This window comes from Orycteropus afer, unplaced genomic scaffold, assembly GCF_000298275.1.
Source record: "Orycteropus afer afer isolate SDZICR_OR568_19922 unplaced genomic scaffold, OryAfe1.0 scaffold00447, whole genome shotgun sequence".
In the NCBI taxonomy this organism is placed as follows: Eukaryota; Metazoa; Chordata; class Mammalia; order Tubulidentata; family Orycteropodidae; genus Orycteropus; species Orycteropus afer.
In genome coordinates, this window is record NW_006922034.1 from 2,086,131 (window position 1) to 2,100,483 (window position 14,353).

General features: G+C 39.4%; 1 protein-coding gene across 1 annotated transcript in view; it reads left to right on the forward strand.

Moving 5' to 3' along the window:
* IL1RAPL2 (interleukin 1 receptor accessory protein like 2) overlaps positions 1–14,353 on the forward strand; it is an 809,088-nt gene that overhangs the window by 775,691 nt on the left and 19,044 nt on the right. Inside the window, exons 6-7 of the mRNA XM_007954221.1 lie at positions 1,629–1,774; positions 9,187–9,330. Coding sequence (XP_007952412.1) covers positions 1,629–1,774; positions 9,187–9,330 — 290 coding nt within the window. The remainder of the gene's footprint in view (positions 1–1,628; positions 1,775–9,186; positions 9,331–14,353) is intronic.

Genomic DNA, 14,353 nt, shown 5'->3' on the forward strand with positions numbered 1-14,353 from the left:
TTATGTGCCGTCAAGTCGGACCCGACTCATAGCGACCCCTCCTTGGGTTTCTGAGGCAGTATCACTACGGAAGTAGATTGCCCAACCTTCCTTCCGAGGAGAGGTTTGTGGGTAATTAGAACCTAAATTCTCTGACTCCAGTGTTCTTTTCCAACTTCATGCTAAATTCTAGTAAATCAGAGGGGCCTTCTCTGTAAGCATACCCAAGTGTCCAAAACAAAGGTGAGATTTACTTATGGTGCAGCAATCTAAAATATTCCATGCTTACAAATATATATATTTAAGAACCTTATCCAAGGGTTTAAGGGCAAGACTGCCTCCATGCAGAATTGGTATTTGCTTCTTCTTTGACCCAAAGCAAGAGGAACCAAACCAAACTCACTGCCATCAAGTCGTTTGTGATTCATAGCGAACCCTCCTTGGGTTTCCGAGGTGTTTATCTCTATGGAAGTGCATTGCCCAACCTTCCTTACGAGGAGTGGCTGGTGGGTTTGAACCTCCAGCCTTCTGGTTAGCAGTCAAGTGCCTTAGGCACCAAGCCACCAGAGCTCCCAAAAGCAGGAGGAGGAGTCTGAAAAGTAAAAGTCAGCAGGGTACTTTCACCTCACCCAGTAGATAGCTGGTCATTGGTGAGAGTCTAACTCTCCAAAGAAACAGGATGTACACTCCTCAAGAAAATTTCCTGGCAAATTAGCTTCTTTGAGAACACCTGTTCTTGGCCATTCAAGACCCTTTGCAAATTCAACTGAAAAATCATAAAGCAGGACTATGACCAAATGGCACATTGGACAGGGTTTCTCCTGGGGGTGAGGGATGGAGAGGAAAAAGACATACTTGGAGCAATGTCTGAAGAAAGCAGGGCTGGGAGTGGGAAGGTGAAGGTGCCTAACAAGATTAATGGATTAGGGCTGCAGGAAACATGACTGCATTTGGGGATAGAAAATCCACTAACCGTTAGTTTACTTCTCATAAGGCAGCTATTTTCAAGACCCCTTTCTTTACCCTCTTCCCTCTACTATTATCAAAAGTCTCACCTCTAACACAAAACCAAATCCTAACACCTACACATTTTTTCCCTTCATGCCATGGTACAAATATCCAATTATGTTTGATAAGCTCAATCAAGAACATGGAACCCACTGTTTCCTCTTTTTTTGGCAAACAAGTCATCTTGGTTTCATTTACCAAAACCTGTTGTTATTGTTGAAGTGGAGTTGATTTCAACTCATGGCGACCCCATTTGGACAAAGTAGTACTGCTCTATAGAATGTTCAAGGTTGTGACCTATTGGAAGCAGATCACCAGGCCTGTATTCCAAGGTGCTCTAGGTAGGTTCAAACCACCAACCTTTTGGCTAGTAGTTGAGCATCTAACTGTTTGCACCAATCCTGGAGGCTTATTAACATTTCATTTTGCTGAGTGAATTCCTCACTTCTTCCTTTCCCATCTGATCTTCAGGTCAAGAGCCATTTTTGTGTCTTCTTGTTGAAGGCCCCATACTTACACCCAGCCAGGACTTTGAGTGCCAACTGGTAACCCACGTGAGCTGGGTAACCAGCTGCACTTTTTGCATGGCTGCTGTATCCCCAAATCAAACTAATCCAGCCAGTGTACTGTTTTTATTTCAGGCTTCTCAAAGAGCATCTTGGAGAAAAAGAAGTTGAGCTGGCACTCATCTTTGATTCAGTGGTGGAGGCTGACCTGGCGAATTATACCTGCCATGTAGAAAACCGAAATGGACGGAAACATGCCAGCGTTCTGCTGCGTAAAAAGGGTATTTACTTTTCACTGTGGTTTGTTTAGCTACCAAGAACTATTGAAGTAAAGATGGATATGTTTCCTGGCCTTAGTTTATCATTTAGTATGAACTTCTACTGTTGTTGTTGTTATGTGCCATCGAGTCCGACCCGATTCATAGCGACTCCTCCTTGGGTTTCTGAGGCAGTATCACTACGGAAGTAGATTTCCTCCTCTTCCTTCCAAGGAGTGGCTGGTGAGTTTGAACCGCCAGCCTTCTGGTTAGCAGTCAAGTGCCATAGGCACTATGCTACCAGAGCTCCTAAACTTCTATTAGCCCTCTTTTTTGTTTTGTTTTTTTAAGAGGAAATTTCTCCCTTGCTATGGATATTAGTATAATATGCTTATGAACTTTAATGTCATTAGGAAGTAGATAAATGAGATGGAATATTGTTATGTTTTAAATTAAGTGACATAAAATGTATTTGATTAAAAGTGTTACATAAAATTTGATAAATACTGGCATCTTTTATTTTCTTCATATTTCATCTTCTTATATTTTATTTTGTTTAAATGAAATGCAAGACATTTTACTGTAGTTGTTGTTGTTATGTGCCATCAGGTCGGATCCGACTCATAGTGACCCCTCCTTGGATTTCCAAGGCTGTATCACTACAGAAGTAGATTGCCCAACCTTCCTTCCGAGGAGGAAGGGTTTGAACCGCCAGCCTTCTGGTTAGCAGTCAAGTGCTTTAGGGACTACGCCAAGAGATTTTACTGTTGAATCAGAATCAAAGATCTTTTTTATTCCCTAATAAATAATGACTGTTGTTGTTGTTATGTGCCATCAAGTCAGACCCAACTCATAGCGACCCCTCCTTGGGTTTCTGAGGCAGTATCACTGTGGAAGTAGATTGCCCCATCTTCCTTCCGAGGAGTGGCTGGTGGGTTTGAACCACCAGCCTTCTGGTTAGCAGTCAGATGCCTTAGGCACTATGCTATCAGAGCTCCCAAAATAATGACTAGTATTATATAATATTCTTACAAATGTTATCATATACATATAAGACTATTTCATGATGTAAGTTATCATATACATAGATTATAAGACTATTTCATGATATAACCCCATGTTAAGAGACCTTTAGCAGGTATATATAGTTATAACTAATTTAGTATCTATGAGATCATTCTCTAACATTGGTTCCAGATGAGGTGGAAATTATGTATAATGTGGAAACAAAAGAAATCCTAAATTTACAGATAAAGAAGATAAAAGCAGATAAAGAACAATAACCTTAGCAGCTAGAGCAGCTTCTGAGATTGGTTGTCACTTTGCCATGATTCTTGATCATGGCAGAAGGCTGAATCCTTTATATCACATGTCCATCTGGTAAATGTAGCAGAATAAATGTTCTCAATCAGTGTTCCTGTTGCCTAGACTATAGAGCAGTACGACAGATTCAGTCAGCAAGGTCACTAGCTGTCAGAGGTGTTTGAGTTATGGCAGGTATGGTATGTGCCCACCCCTTGAAGCAGAGCACCACTGAGCAATTTCTAGTAACTTGGTAAAGGCCCAACATCCTTCCTCAAACAGAGTAGACACAGAGGTGTAGCGAGGTGAGGAAAGAAGGGGACATTTGCCCAGAAGTCCACAGGAGTGCCAGACTAGACATAGAATGACATTCCATTCTGAGGTGCCACAAATATGAAATACACCAGACTGAGGCAGCTGAAGGAGGGGGGGCGTTTCTGCTCATGCGTTCTGCTATCACAAGCATAGCTGCTTATCAATGTCTATTCATCTTGAAATTGGTGGGAGGGTTCAATTTAGCGATTGCTCCTGGGAGCTAGAATTGGGGAAGGGGACACAATGTAGAGATTTCTCCTGAGCACTCGTTACCTGCGCTATGCCCTTGCATGATTTCAGTGCTTGCCATAGGTGTTATTTTTGGTGAATAAGCCTCTGCTTTTTGTACCTCCTGGCCAGGATGGAATTTCTATTTTCCAGCCAACCTTAATACTTGACCTTGAAAGCAGCTCTAGGAAAAGCAGGGAAATGTCATTATTATGAGAATAATGCCTTTATCTCTCTAGTGCCATTTCTTATTCTGTTGGGCTTAATTTCATATTAAAGTAATAGAGTTTAAGTTTAAAGGAGTCTAATGTGGAAAGTGAAGTAAGGACGTCTTTCCTTTGGAGTCGGACCTTTTAGGCCTTTATCACATCCCAACTCACTGCCGTCAAGTCGATCCTGACTGATAGCAACCCCTCCTTGGGTTTCCGAGGTGGTATCACTACGGAAGTAAATTGCACAACCTTCCTTCTGAGGAGTGGCTGGTGGGTTTGAACTGCCAGCCTTCTGGATAGTAGTCAAATGCCTTAGACACTGTGCCACCAGAGCTCCTCTTAGTGTTTTGAGTTTCATATGGAAAGCAAAGTAAGGGCGTCTTTCCTTTGGATTTGGACCTTTTAGGCCTTTATCACATTATATATAGTCTGGTCTCAGTGGCTGTAGTGCTCCCACCTAGAATACAAGCATGGCTTGGTCTATGAAACAATAACTTCCTGATGTGCTGTAAGTCAAATATTTCAATGGTCTAAGTGATCATTAAAGGAATTCTGGTGGCATAGCGCCTAAGGAGGAGCTCTAGTGGTGCAGCGCTAACCAGACTGCTAACCAGAAGGCTGGCTGTTCAAACCCTCCAGCCACTCCTCAGAAGGAAGGTTGGGCAATCTGCTTCCATAGTGACACCACCTCAGAAACCCAAGGAAGGGTCTCTGTGAGTCAGATCCGACTCGATGCCAGTGCATTCCGTTGCATTAGCACCTAAGGCATTTGACTGCTAACCAGAAGGTTGATGGCTCAAAGCCACCATTCACTCCAAGGAAGGAAGATGGGGCAATCTACTTCTGTAAAGATTTACCACCTCAGAAACCCAATGGAGGTTGCTGTGCGTCATAATCAACTTGATGGCAATGAGGGTTTTTTTCGTTTTTAAGTGATTATTATGGAGAAAAAAAAAGTGATAAATCCTTCTATAAAGTGAAAAGATCTTTTGTAAAATAAAACTCCTAATATATCCAATTATCAGGTTTTCTAAATGCTTGACGCTCGTTATCCATGTACTTTCTACCTGCACCTGCCCGCTTTCTCACTCCCCGAGAAGCTGTTTTGATAATCATTTCTGCTTCTCTAACATACTCCCTCACCGACAAAAAAAGAGCTGTGTCACTGAATCTCTTTTATTGCCAGTGCTGCTGCTCCGCCCTGGCTCCCAAAGTGTATAAGAAGTCCTAAGGTGGGATCTCCTAAACTGCCTCCCAATTTATGACTCAGAGAAACAAGTTCATTATATCTAGACATCTGCAACCTTCCTTCTCTTCAGTCACTTGGCTTCAGCTGCTGTTTTGACCCTTTCTATAGTATCTGATCTTTGTGTTCACAGTAGAGAAAGAGTTGGGTCAGACTAAGGAGGTTAAAAAGAACTATGCTTGTGCTTTGGATGCCTAGAAAAAGTCACAACCCCATAACTATTTGTTGTTTGGGCTAAAGCAATCCTTGTGAAGCATATACAAGACTTAGCCCAAATAAAATGACTTTCAACCTCTCAGTCAGGAAATGTCCCTAGAAGTATAGATCCTGCTGAGATGGAAAATGGCAGTTGAAAACAGAAGTCAGGAAAGAAGCCAGGTGTCATTTGGGTGATGGCAATTCTGCCTTCTGATTATAGGGTAGATGTTTCCCGTTTGATGTGATTGCCTGGACTGAATCAAAGAAAAAGAATACTGGTTGAGTCATAGGGCCTAGGTCCACAGTTTTTAACTTAAACAGCCATCATTAAGTAATATCTTTCAGAGGCTTTTTTTTTCTTAATAAAATGGACCCCAGCACCACAAAGGTGCTTTTTACATCACAATTTTCTTCCATAAATTGACTACCAAAAAAGGATCTGCTACTTGAGAGTGCAGATTGTTCCTGCTACTGAAGTTTTTCATCTACCTAATAGCAACTCTACTCTGTAAATAACATAGAAATTGCTGGAAAATTCCCATTTGGTGACTTTGAAAACAGTTGAAAGCTGTTCTGACCAGAGAGAAAGAGAGAGACCAAAAAAATTACAACATAAAATGAACATCTAAGAACAGGGAAAAAAGAAAAATCATGTTGAATCAAGCCAATCAAAGTCCTAAGATGAAAAGGAAGTCAGTTTTCAGTGTTGGGGGGTGGGTATTGCTCTGTCAACTCAATACTGGCTTTTAAGAGTATATCACTGAAATAAGATTTTGAGAAAACAAGCAACGATTGTGATATTCCAGCCTCACAGAGGTCTCCTGACCAAACCTGCCTTATTACCGCCTACACAGAGGCAGGTAGTGGTTCTTGGGGAGCCACATAGGCAGAGCTAATATGTGATAGGATTTTTTTTACCTGAAATTTTGTAGCTTAATTTTCACAATGACCACCTCTTGTAGCAGGTGGGAAAAAGAAAGATTCCAAATCCCTATCCCTACTCATAGGAGCTCTGGTGGTATAGTGTCTAAGAAGGCATTTGATTGCTAACCAGAAGGCTGGCTGTTCAAACCAACTAGCCGCTCCTTGGAAGGAGAGATACTGCCTTGGAAACCCAAGGAGGGGTTGCTATGAGTTTGATCTGACTCCATGGCAGTCAGGTGCTTTTTTTTTTTTTTGGATTCCCTACTCCTTATGTGTCTCCTTATAATGTTCCTTATTGACATATTTTTCTATCCTTCTCCCTCTCTCCTTATTCAGAAAATGACATTTATTTGAGTTTCTTACATTTCCACTCCATGGCTCTCCTGATTAGTCATCCCCTCTCTGGACACCATCATCTTCTCTTTCAGTCCACCTCCTTTCCAAGACCAAATTCCCTCTCTCTCCACAAAACTTAATGCTCATCTTATGCGGGACTCCAGGGAGCCTTTCCTTCCTCCTTGGCTTCCGTTACAGGATTTTCCAATAACCTCCACTAGAGTGTCAGAAATCTGCATAGCCATTTCATTCAGCTGAATTGTAGTTTATCTTCTTCCCTTGGATCTGAAAGGAAGGAAGGAGTCTAAATTCATTGCAAGTCATATATTCTTGGGAAGCATCATCAACACTTCTCTGGTGGGGGAACAAAACAAAAACACAAAACCCACTGCTATCAAGTCAGTTCTGACTCACAGCAACCCTATAGGACAGAGTGGAACTGCCCCCATAGGGTTTCCAAGGCTATAAATCTTTATGGAAGCAGACTGCTTTATCTTTCTCCAATGGAGTGGCTGGTGGGTTCGAACTGCTGACCTTTTCATTAGCAGCCCAATGCTTTAACCAGTACATCACCAGAACTCCTCACATAGGGGAAAAGGAAGAGGATTTACTGTTGTTACTTTCCAGGCTAGAGCTTATAAAGCTATGATGTAATACAAAGAGCTTTGATTTTGAAGGTAGAAGACCTGGGCTCATTTCTCATCTTGGCCACTTCTTAGGTGTAAGATCTTGGGTAAGTGAATTAAGCTACTGATTCTTTGTCTATAAATATGGACTAATATTCTTGTTCTAAAGGATTATTTGGAGAAAAGATAGACTAGTTGAAATATGTATATTTCAACTAAATATATATAATTTAAAATATATATGTTTATCTTTATTATGAACTGTAAAGTACTAAACAGATGCTAATTATTATATTGAGCCTGACTAATTTTCTTAATGAATAAGCTCATAGAAAGGTGAGGGACATCTCCAGGGAAAAGTTGGCTCTCTGGTTGTCAAGAGACTTCAGGTGGGGCAGCCCATCATGGCCAAAAATTTGATTTTGACAGTACCCCAGAAGTGACCCATTTAGGGAGATTGATGCCAACCAAACTCACAAGCAACTGAGGTACAATCTAGAGTGCAATTCCCTTTGCCAGTTTCTAGTTACATGGTAAATAGAATTAGTTTTCTAAAGGGGAAAAAAACAGTCTATTGGTAATTAAGGAATTAGGTTAAAGGGAGATTAGCTAATCTTGTAGACAATTGCATTAATACCTTATTGAGACCAAGAAATGTCCCTGTCCCACAGTGAAAAATATGTCTCTGGTTTGGTGTCTTCCCAGACTCAGCATTTCTCCCACACATATTGCTAAACTCTTAATTCTAGATCCTCCACTGACTTCCCATTTTCCTAAATCCCATGATGCCATCCCTTTTTTTTGATGATACATTTTTACTGGGAGCTCTGGTAGCATAGTGCCTAAGGCACTTGACTGCTAACCAGAAGGCTGGCGGTTCAAATTCACCAGCCACTCCTCGGAAGAAAGATGGGGCAATCTACTTCTGTAGTGATACTGCCTCGGAAACCATGATACTGCCTCAGAAACCATGATACCATGCCCTTTTTTGATGATACATTTTTAGATTTGTTAAAATCACTAATTAAACTACAGGCAAGTCATTGAGCCTGGGAAACATTTTTCATCCCATCATGTGTTGATTGAATTGTTCCAGTCCTCAGAGTTCTAGGGGTGCTCCCACTGGAACAGCCTATGGCTGCTATCAGGTAGCCAGTGTTAGCTTAATAGGCTAAGTGTTTAGCTTTGATTCCTCATTCTCTTTTAGCCCCGCTAGGCATATTATATCACATACATATTATAGTCATTTATTCAAATAAGTAGGGAAAATGGATAAACTAATTTCCCCTGCTTACTTTGTCTTGGATTATGTCCTACTGAGGTTAAATGAAACAGTTAAATCCTGCAAGCTCATTCGATTTTATTTGATTCTGAGAGTAATTTGTTCCCCTGTAGAAGAATAGGGCCTATGGCCTGAGATATAAGGAATGATAATCTTGCTAAGCCAATGAGACAATTTAAGAGAAAAAACAAAATTTTGGCCTTGGACTCAGAATAAGACAAACTTAAAAAAAAAAAAAAAAAGTCACTGCCATCGACTAGATTCAACTCATAACAACCCGATAGGACAGAGTAGAACTGCCCCCATAGGGTTTCCAAGGCTGTCAATCTTTACAGAAGCAGACTGCCTCAGCTTTCTCCCACGCGGTTGCTGATGGGTTCAAACCACCCACCTTTGGGTTATAGCAGCCAAATGCCTAAACCGTTATGCCATCAGAGTGCCACAAATCTAGTAGTTCCCAGAAATACACTTAAAGCAATAGTATATATGTGAAAATCTATGTGTATGCAAAATGAATTGCATTTCAGACGATTCCTTTTCAGATGGATTTACCACTTTCAATAGTATATTACATCGATGTTCAGAGGAGAATAAGTTTTACAAAAATTTTATTTATGCAGGTTTATCAAGACCAAAGGTATTATGTTAAACAAGAAACTTTTTGAGAAATGGCAGGATGGGTAGTACATTTCAGAGATTATAAATACTGGAAGATCCCAAGTGTTCCTGATTTAATTACCATTTCCTGTTGATTCTATTTGTTCCAGATTTAATCTACAAAATTGAGCTTGCAGGGGGCCTGGGAGCAATCTTCCTCCTCCTTGTATTGCTAGTGGTTGTGTACAAATGCTACAACATCGAATTGATGCTCTTCTACCGACAGCATTTTGGAGGTGATGAAACTACCGATGGTAAGCTGTCTCCTATTGTTCAAATCCAATTAAAAGACACGAGGTTATGACTATGTAAGAGAATATGCTTATTCTTAGAAAATACACACAGTTTAGGGGTAAAGGACTACGACATATTCAAGTGACCCTCAAATGGTTCAGAAAAAAAATCGCATCTCTCTAATCAAGAAAGAGCAAAGAAAAGAACATATTAACAAACATTAATCTGGATAAAGGATATATGGGTGTTCTTTGAAATATTTTTTATAATATCCCTGTGTCTTTGAAATTATTTCCAAATACAGTTTTTAACAAGGATACATTATTAGTTGGTCAGAAGATAAAATGATTGCTGTTAAAGCTCTTTCCCTTAGTAAGAAACAAATTAAGAACCAATTCAATTTTTTTCCTCCAGAAAATTCAGATTTAAGTGCAAATATATTTTAGCTATTCCTGGCATTGAGAAAATAAATCAGTCATGCAAGAAACTGGTTAAAATTCATAGTGATGCTCCTTTTAAAGTTCAAAGGACATCTGGACCCACATATTTTGGATAATTATAGCACCATTCTCAAAGGTGGCCTCTACGGACAGAAATCCAGAATGTGGCTTCTAATTTTCATAGGTTTGCCACTTAGAACCTTTGAAATTCTTATGAATGAAATATCAATAAAGCATTGTCCTGACCTTGTTTCCTTGCATATTCACAACGTTTTGATGTTTTCCAAGAGAACAACTTACCATATACACAATTAATACCAATAAGAAATCATGACATGCTGCTCCTTGTGCATAGAATCATCACCCACAAGCTACTGTAAGCCTTGGTGTCATGGGTCTGGATTGCCTTGGGTAAATCAAGATAAAAACAAAGTCCATTGTAACTTGTTACTTTAAAAAGGCAAATTTAAACATGATCTTTCATTGTGTTGAAATCATGATTGTTAGAACATTTTTACTTTTTTGTCAGTCTTGTTTCAAAAGAAAGAGGTGTATGATTATGTTTTATTTTTGTAGTGATAGATAAAAGACAGAGGGGTGACTGTCCTGTCAAAATTTCTGAGGAATCTTTTATTTAGGTCTTATTGTTGCTATTATGTAAACAATGACATGACTTTGATGTTATATTGACTTTCATGTTATCACAGTAAATTAGAGAAATGCTGTTTGTTGAGTCCATGTGCATGCTCATTTTCAAAGCAGTGCATTTGCCTAACCCTTATAACAGCCTGTTTAAAAGTATTATAAATGCTTATTCTGACATATGCTCAAAATGAGAAATTAGGGCCAGTTCCAACCATAATTCCATACTCTGACAAGCGTATTGAATATGAAAATGTAGTCAGTTATACTCAGTTCCTATATAAAACAGTTAATATGTTTTAAAACATGACATCTGTACACATAAAATAAGTAGATGAAATTGAGGAAAGAGTCACTGTTTCCCAGATGCCAACAAGTGGCTAAAGCACCCAAAGGAGAATGTAAATGCTGCAGCATCAATGCAAAAGAACATGAAAAGGAAGCTTCTATGATTAATTTGTTTTGATTCAAGATTATAGACAAATTTTAAATAATCTCTATAAGAAATGACAGATTATTAAATTATTAAATTAATCTGCAATAATTAATTACTTTCCTCGCCCATACCGAACAACCTAGCCAAACTGATCAGTTTTAGTACATATTTGCAAGAAGAAGTACATGCTAATACCCTACAGTTCCTCGGGGCTCCAATATTCCATTTTACATCTGTGGCTCCAATGTGGCCCATGTGGTCAAAGGTATGGAGTGATCTAGAGCATTTCCATTACAGAATTATATATATTGGTTCAAGATCCATTGTCTAGGAGGAAAAACACAATGGGTGGTACTTCAAGGGTTTTCATAGGAAGGACAGTGTAAATTCTTACATGGAACCTTGGACATTAAGGAGCCAATCTCTGTACTAGCTGAATGGTATACTAAAAATTAGCAGGTATGTGGTGAAGACTAATCTTAACACCCTTTGAGAAACATCCAGTTGGATGAGTTTATATAGGCCCAAATTTTTCACACCTTCAATGAAATATTTTGGTATCTCATGGATACAACTTAATTTTATCCATATACTTTTTCTTTATGTTTTATGTCTGATCCATATCTATAGTGATATTTCCTGAACTTTCTTAAAAATGATTTGTTTGTAAAATAAAATCTACCCAACAAACTGACTTCTTAGCCATTTTTTTTTTCATTTCAACCCTCTATACAATGATTGCTTCATTTATTAAACCTTTCAGTTATTCCATCAATAAGTATTTAGTAAGCATTTACTATGTGGTAGGCTTGCAAGATGAATTTATATTATTTATCTGAATCACACACACACATACAGTTATTGAGTGTGTGAATCCCAGGCAATATAATAGGGAGTAGGGATACAATCAACAAGATACACAGTTTTCACACTTAAAAAGCTAAAGGTTTAGCACTATGTTTAGCATAGCCCCAGGAGAGCTGGGTTGTAAACATGAATGGCTTCCTGATGGTGAACAGGATTAAAATTAGATTTATAAGCACGGAAGGACAGGTGTGACAACAGGAAAATTCTTCCACAGATAGTTTGGCTCTCTTCTTGTTCTCATGACTCCTCCCTTCATTAGGATCAGAATACTTACGACGACCACTGTGCCAGTCCTCTTCTTTATAGTGTTCTGTCTGCTTTGTGCTCTATTTTCTGGTTCCTCAGATGAGCTTAGTCAGCATGATTTAGCACAGAGGAAGGCTCATGAGGCTTGCCTAGCAAACTGGTGTCGCTGAATTACTATTGGGTTTTAAAACAATTTCTAGGCCTCGCTGTTAACCTTATTTGCATCATGTTGTTGCTTTTGCTCTGTCCATCTTGCTCCTCTTTGTGAGCAACAGCTGTGGCTATTCATGAGGTTTTCTTGGCTGTCTCCATAAGGCTGGAGTGCACTTTTTTTTTTTTTTTTTTTTTAAACTGTGGCATCTGCGTCACTGCTGGCCTACGAGCTGGCATCCTACAGCTTCTGATACATCTGACATGGTGGCTTTGAGAACTCTCTTCCTGTCCTGGCCAGCCACCATGGACTCTTCAGCTTTATTTCTTCTTAAAGGGACATGACTGAAAATAGGGGGAAAAAATATCTAAAGATTACTGAGCTTCTAGAATTGTAGATAAAATTTATTTTCCAGATGGGGTGGATGTTAACAAATATAAAAAACATCCATGTTCTTTGCCATAACTTGATTTGGGATATGCAAATATAGCAATACTTTTCCAGAGAAAAGTCTTTTTGCATGAATGAACTGTAATATCAGGATATAAGTGGGAGCAAGGGAGGGTAGGATCAGGCATATGTGAGTTTAGGCATACTTGGACATAGGAGGACAAATAACTACAGTCAGGAGAAGCAGTGGGACAGGACTGGTCAGATGATAAAGGAGTCATGAAGCCACTCAGAGGAATAACTTATAGTAGAAGCTCAATAAATCATTGTTGAATGCATTAATAATAGTTGAATTTAGGGTGGTGTGTGAGATAGGAAAGGTATCAACATCAAAGCAAAGAAGGGTCTAGTTTGAGGCAGCAGCAGTATCCACCAAGAACACAAAAATATATTCTGCTCCTAGGAATGGAGCTGTCTGTCCTTTGGCCTATTTTATTCTTCCAGCTGTGTATCATTGGAGGCTCTGAGTCCCAGGTGTGTAATTATAGTAAGAGAACGTCAAGGGTCTGCAGGTGCATCCTGCTCTTGATTGGAACAGGGGCAGAGGTGATAGGATTACCAGGAGGTTCTTACATTAGCATAACTTATGAACATTCTCACTTCCAAGTGAAGTTTTATGCTCAGCAACAGAATGTGCCCCATTTCTAAGCCAAATGATCTCCTCAACTATCCAGGGCAGTCCTTCATGTGCATCTGCTTCTAGGCAACCAAGTAACCCAATCATGGTTTATGGAAGCCCTTTCCCGGCCAGAGGACATGCTAAAGAGCATTAACCCTTCCTTCTGGCTTTAGGCACTCCCTGTCTTTACATGAAAACCCAGAGTTCTTTCCATGTTGAGGTGGTGAAGGCTGGAATCTTATTAGAAGAATATAATACAACCTCAGAAATCTCTAGATGTCAAGGGTCCCACCTACTTCTACCATAGGGTATTCATATCTCTATATATATCTAATGTTTATTCCTCCTTCAGCAGGTAGAACCAAATCATTAATGGTGTAGGTAAGTGAGTGGCTACTTCATTCTACAAATTACCTTTTGGTTAAGTTTTAGCTATATTCGAATCAACTATTTTAATGGAAATGGTTGATGTGTTTTAGAAACAAATTATGAAATGTTTGAGTCTTTCAAAATTATTATTTATAGATAACTGAGTTTAGTAAGTATGAATAATGTCATGATTCTATGCTCATTACATTGACTTTTAAAAAGTAATTTTTTCTGTATATAAGGGAATTTTTCTTTCTTTTTTTTAAATTGTGCTTTACGTGCAAATTTACAGAGCAGAGTTTGTTTTACGTTCAACATTTCGTGTACATTAGGTTTCACTTCCCAATTACCATCCCCAACCCTACCCCACTCATCTCCCCTCACTGCCCAGTAACCCCAGCCCACCCCCTGTGCCCCTCATAGTTATGCACTCCTGTGTGTCCTGCATTTCCTCCATGTGAATTTTACCCCTGTGGTGCCCAGTGGCTGAGTGCTCCAAGGGATGAATCTCCATAGAGTATGTGGGTGCATCAATCTAGGTTGAGTGGTCTGCGTGTACATCTTATTTACTATTGGGCTGAGAGCCAGCCCCTGGGAGTGAGTTTTATTCCAGGCCCTAAGTGTATCCCAGGCTCATAGTATTGGGGGTCCCACCAGACTCCATCCAACCAGTAATTCTGGTCATTATTGTGTTTTTAGATTTTGTTCCACATTTTTCCTCTCTGTCAGTGTGGCCCTTTTTATTAAAAAAAAATTATGGGGACCGATACTTTGAGTTAGTAATATTTTTCAGAAAAAAATGCATATATACATAAACATACAT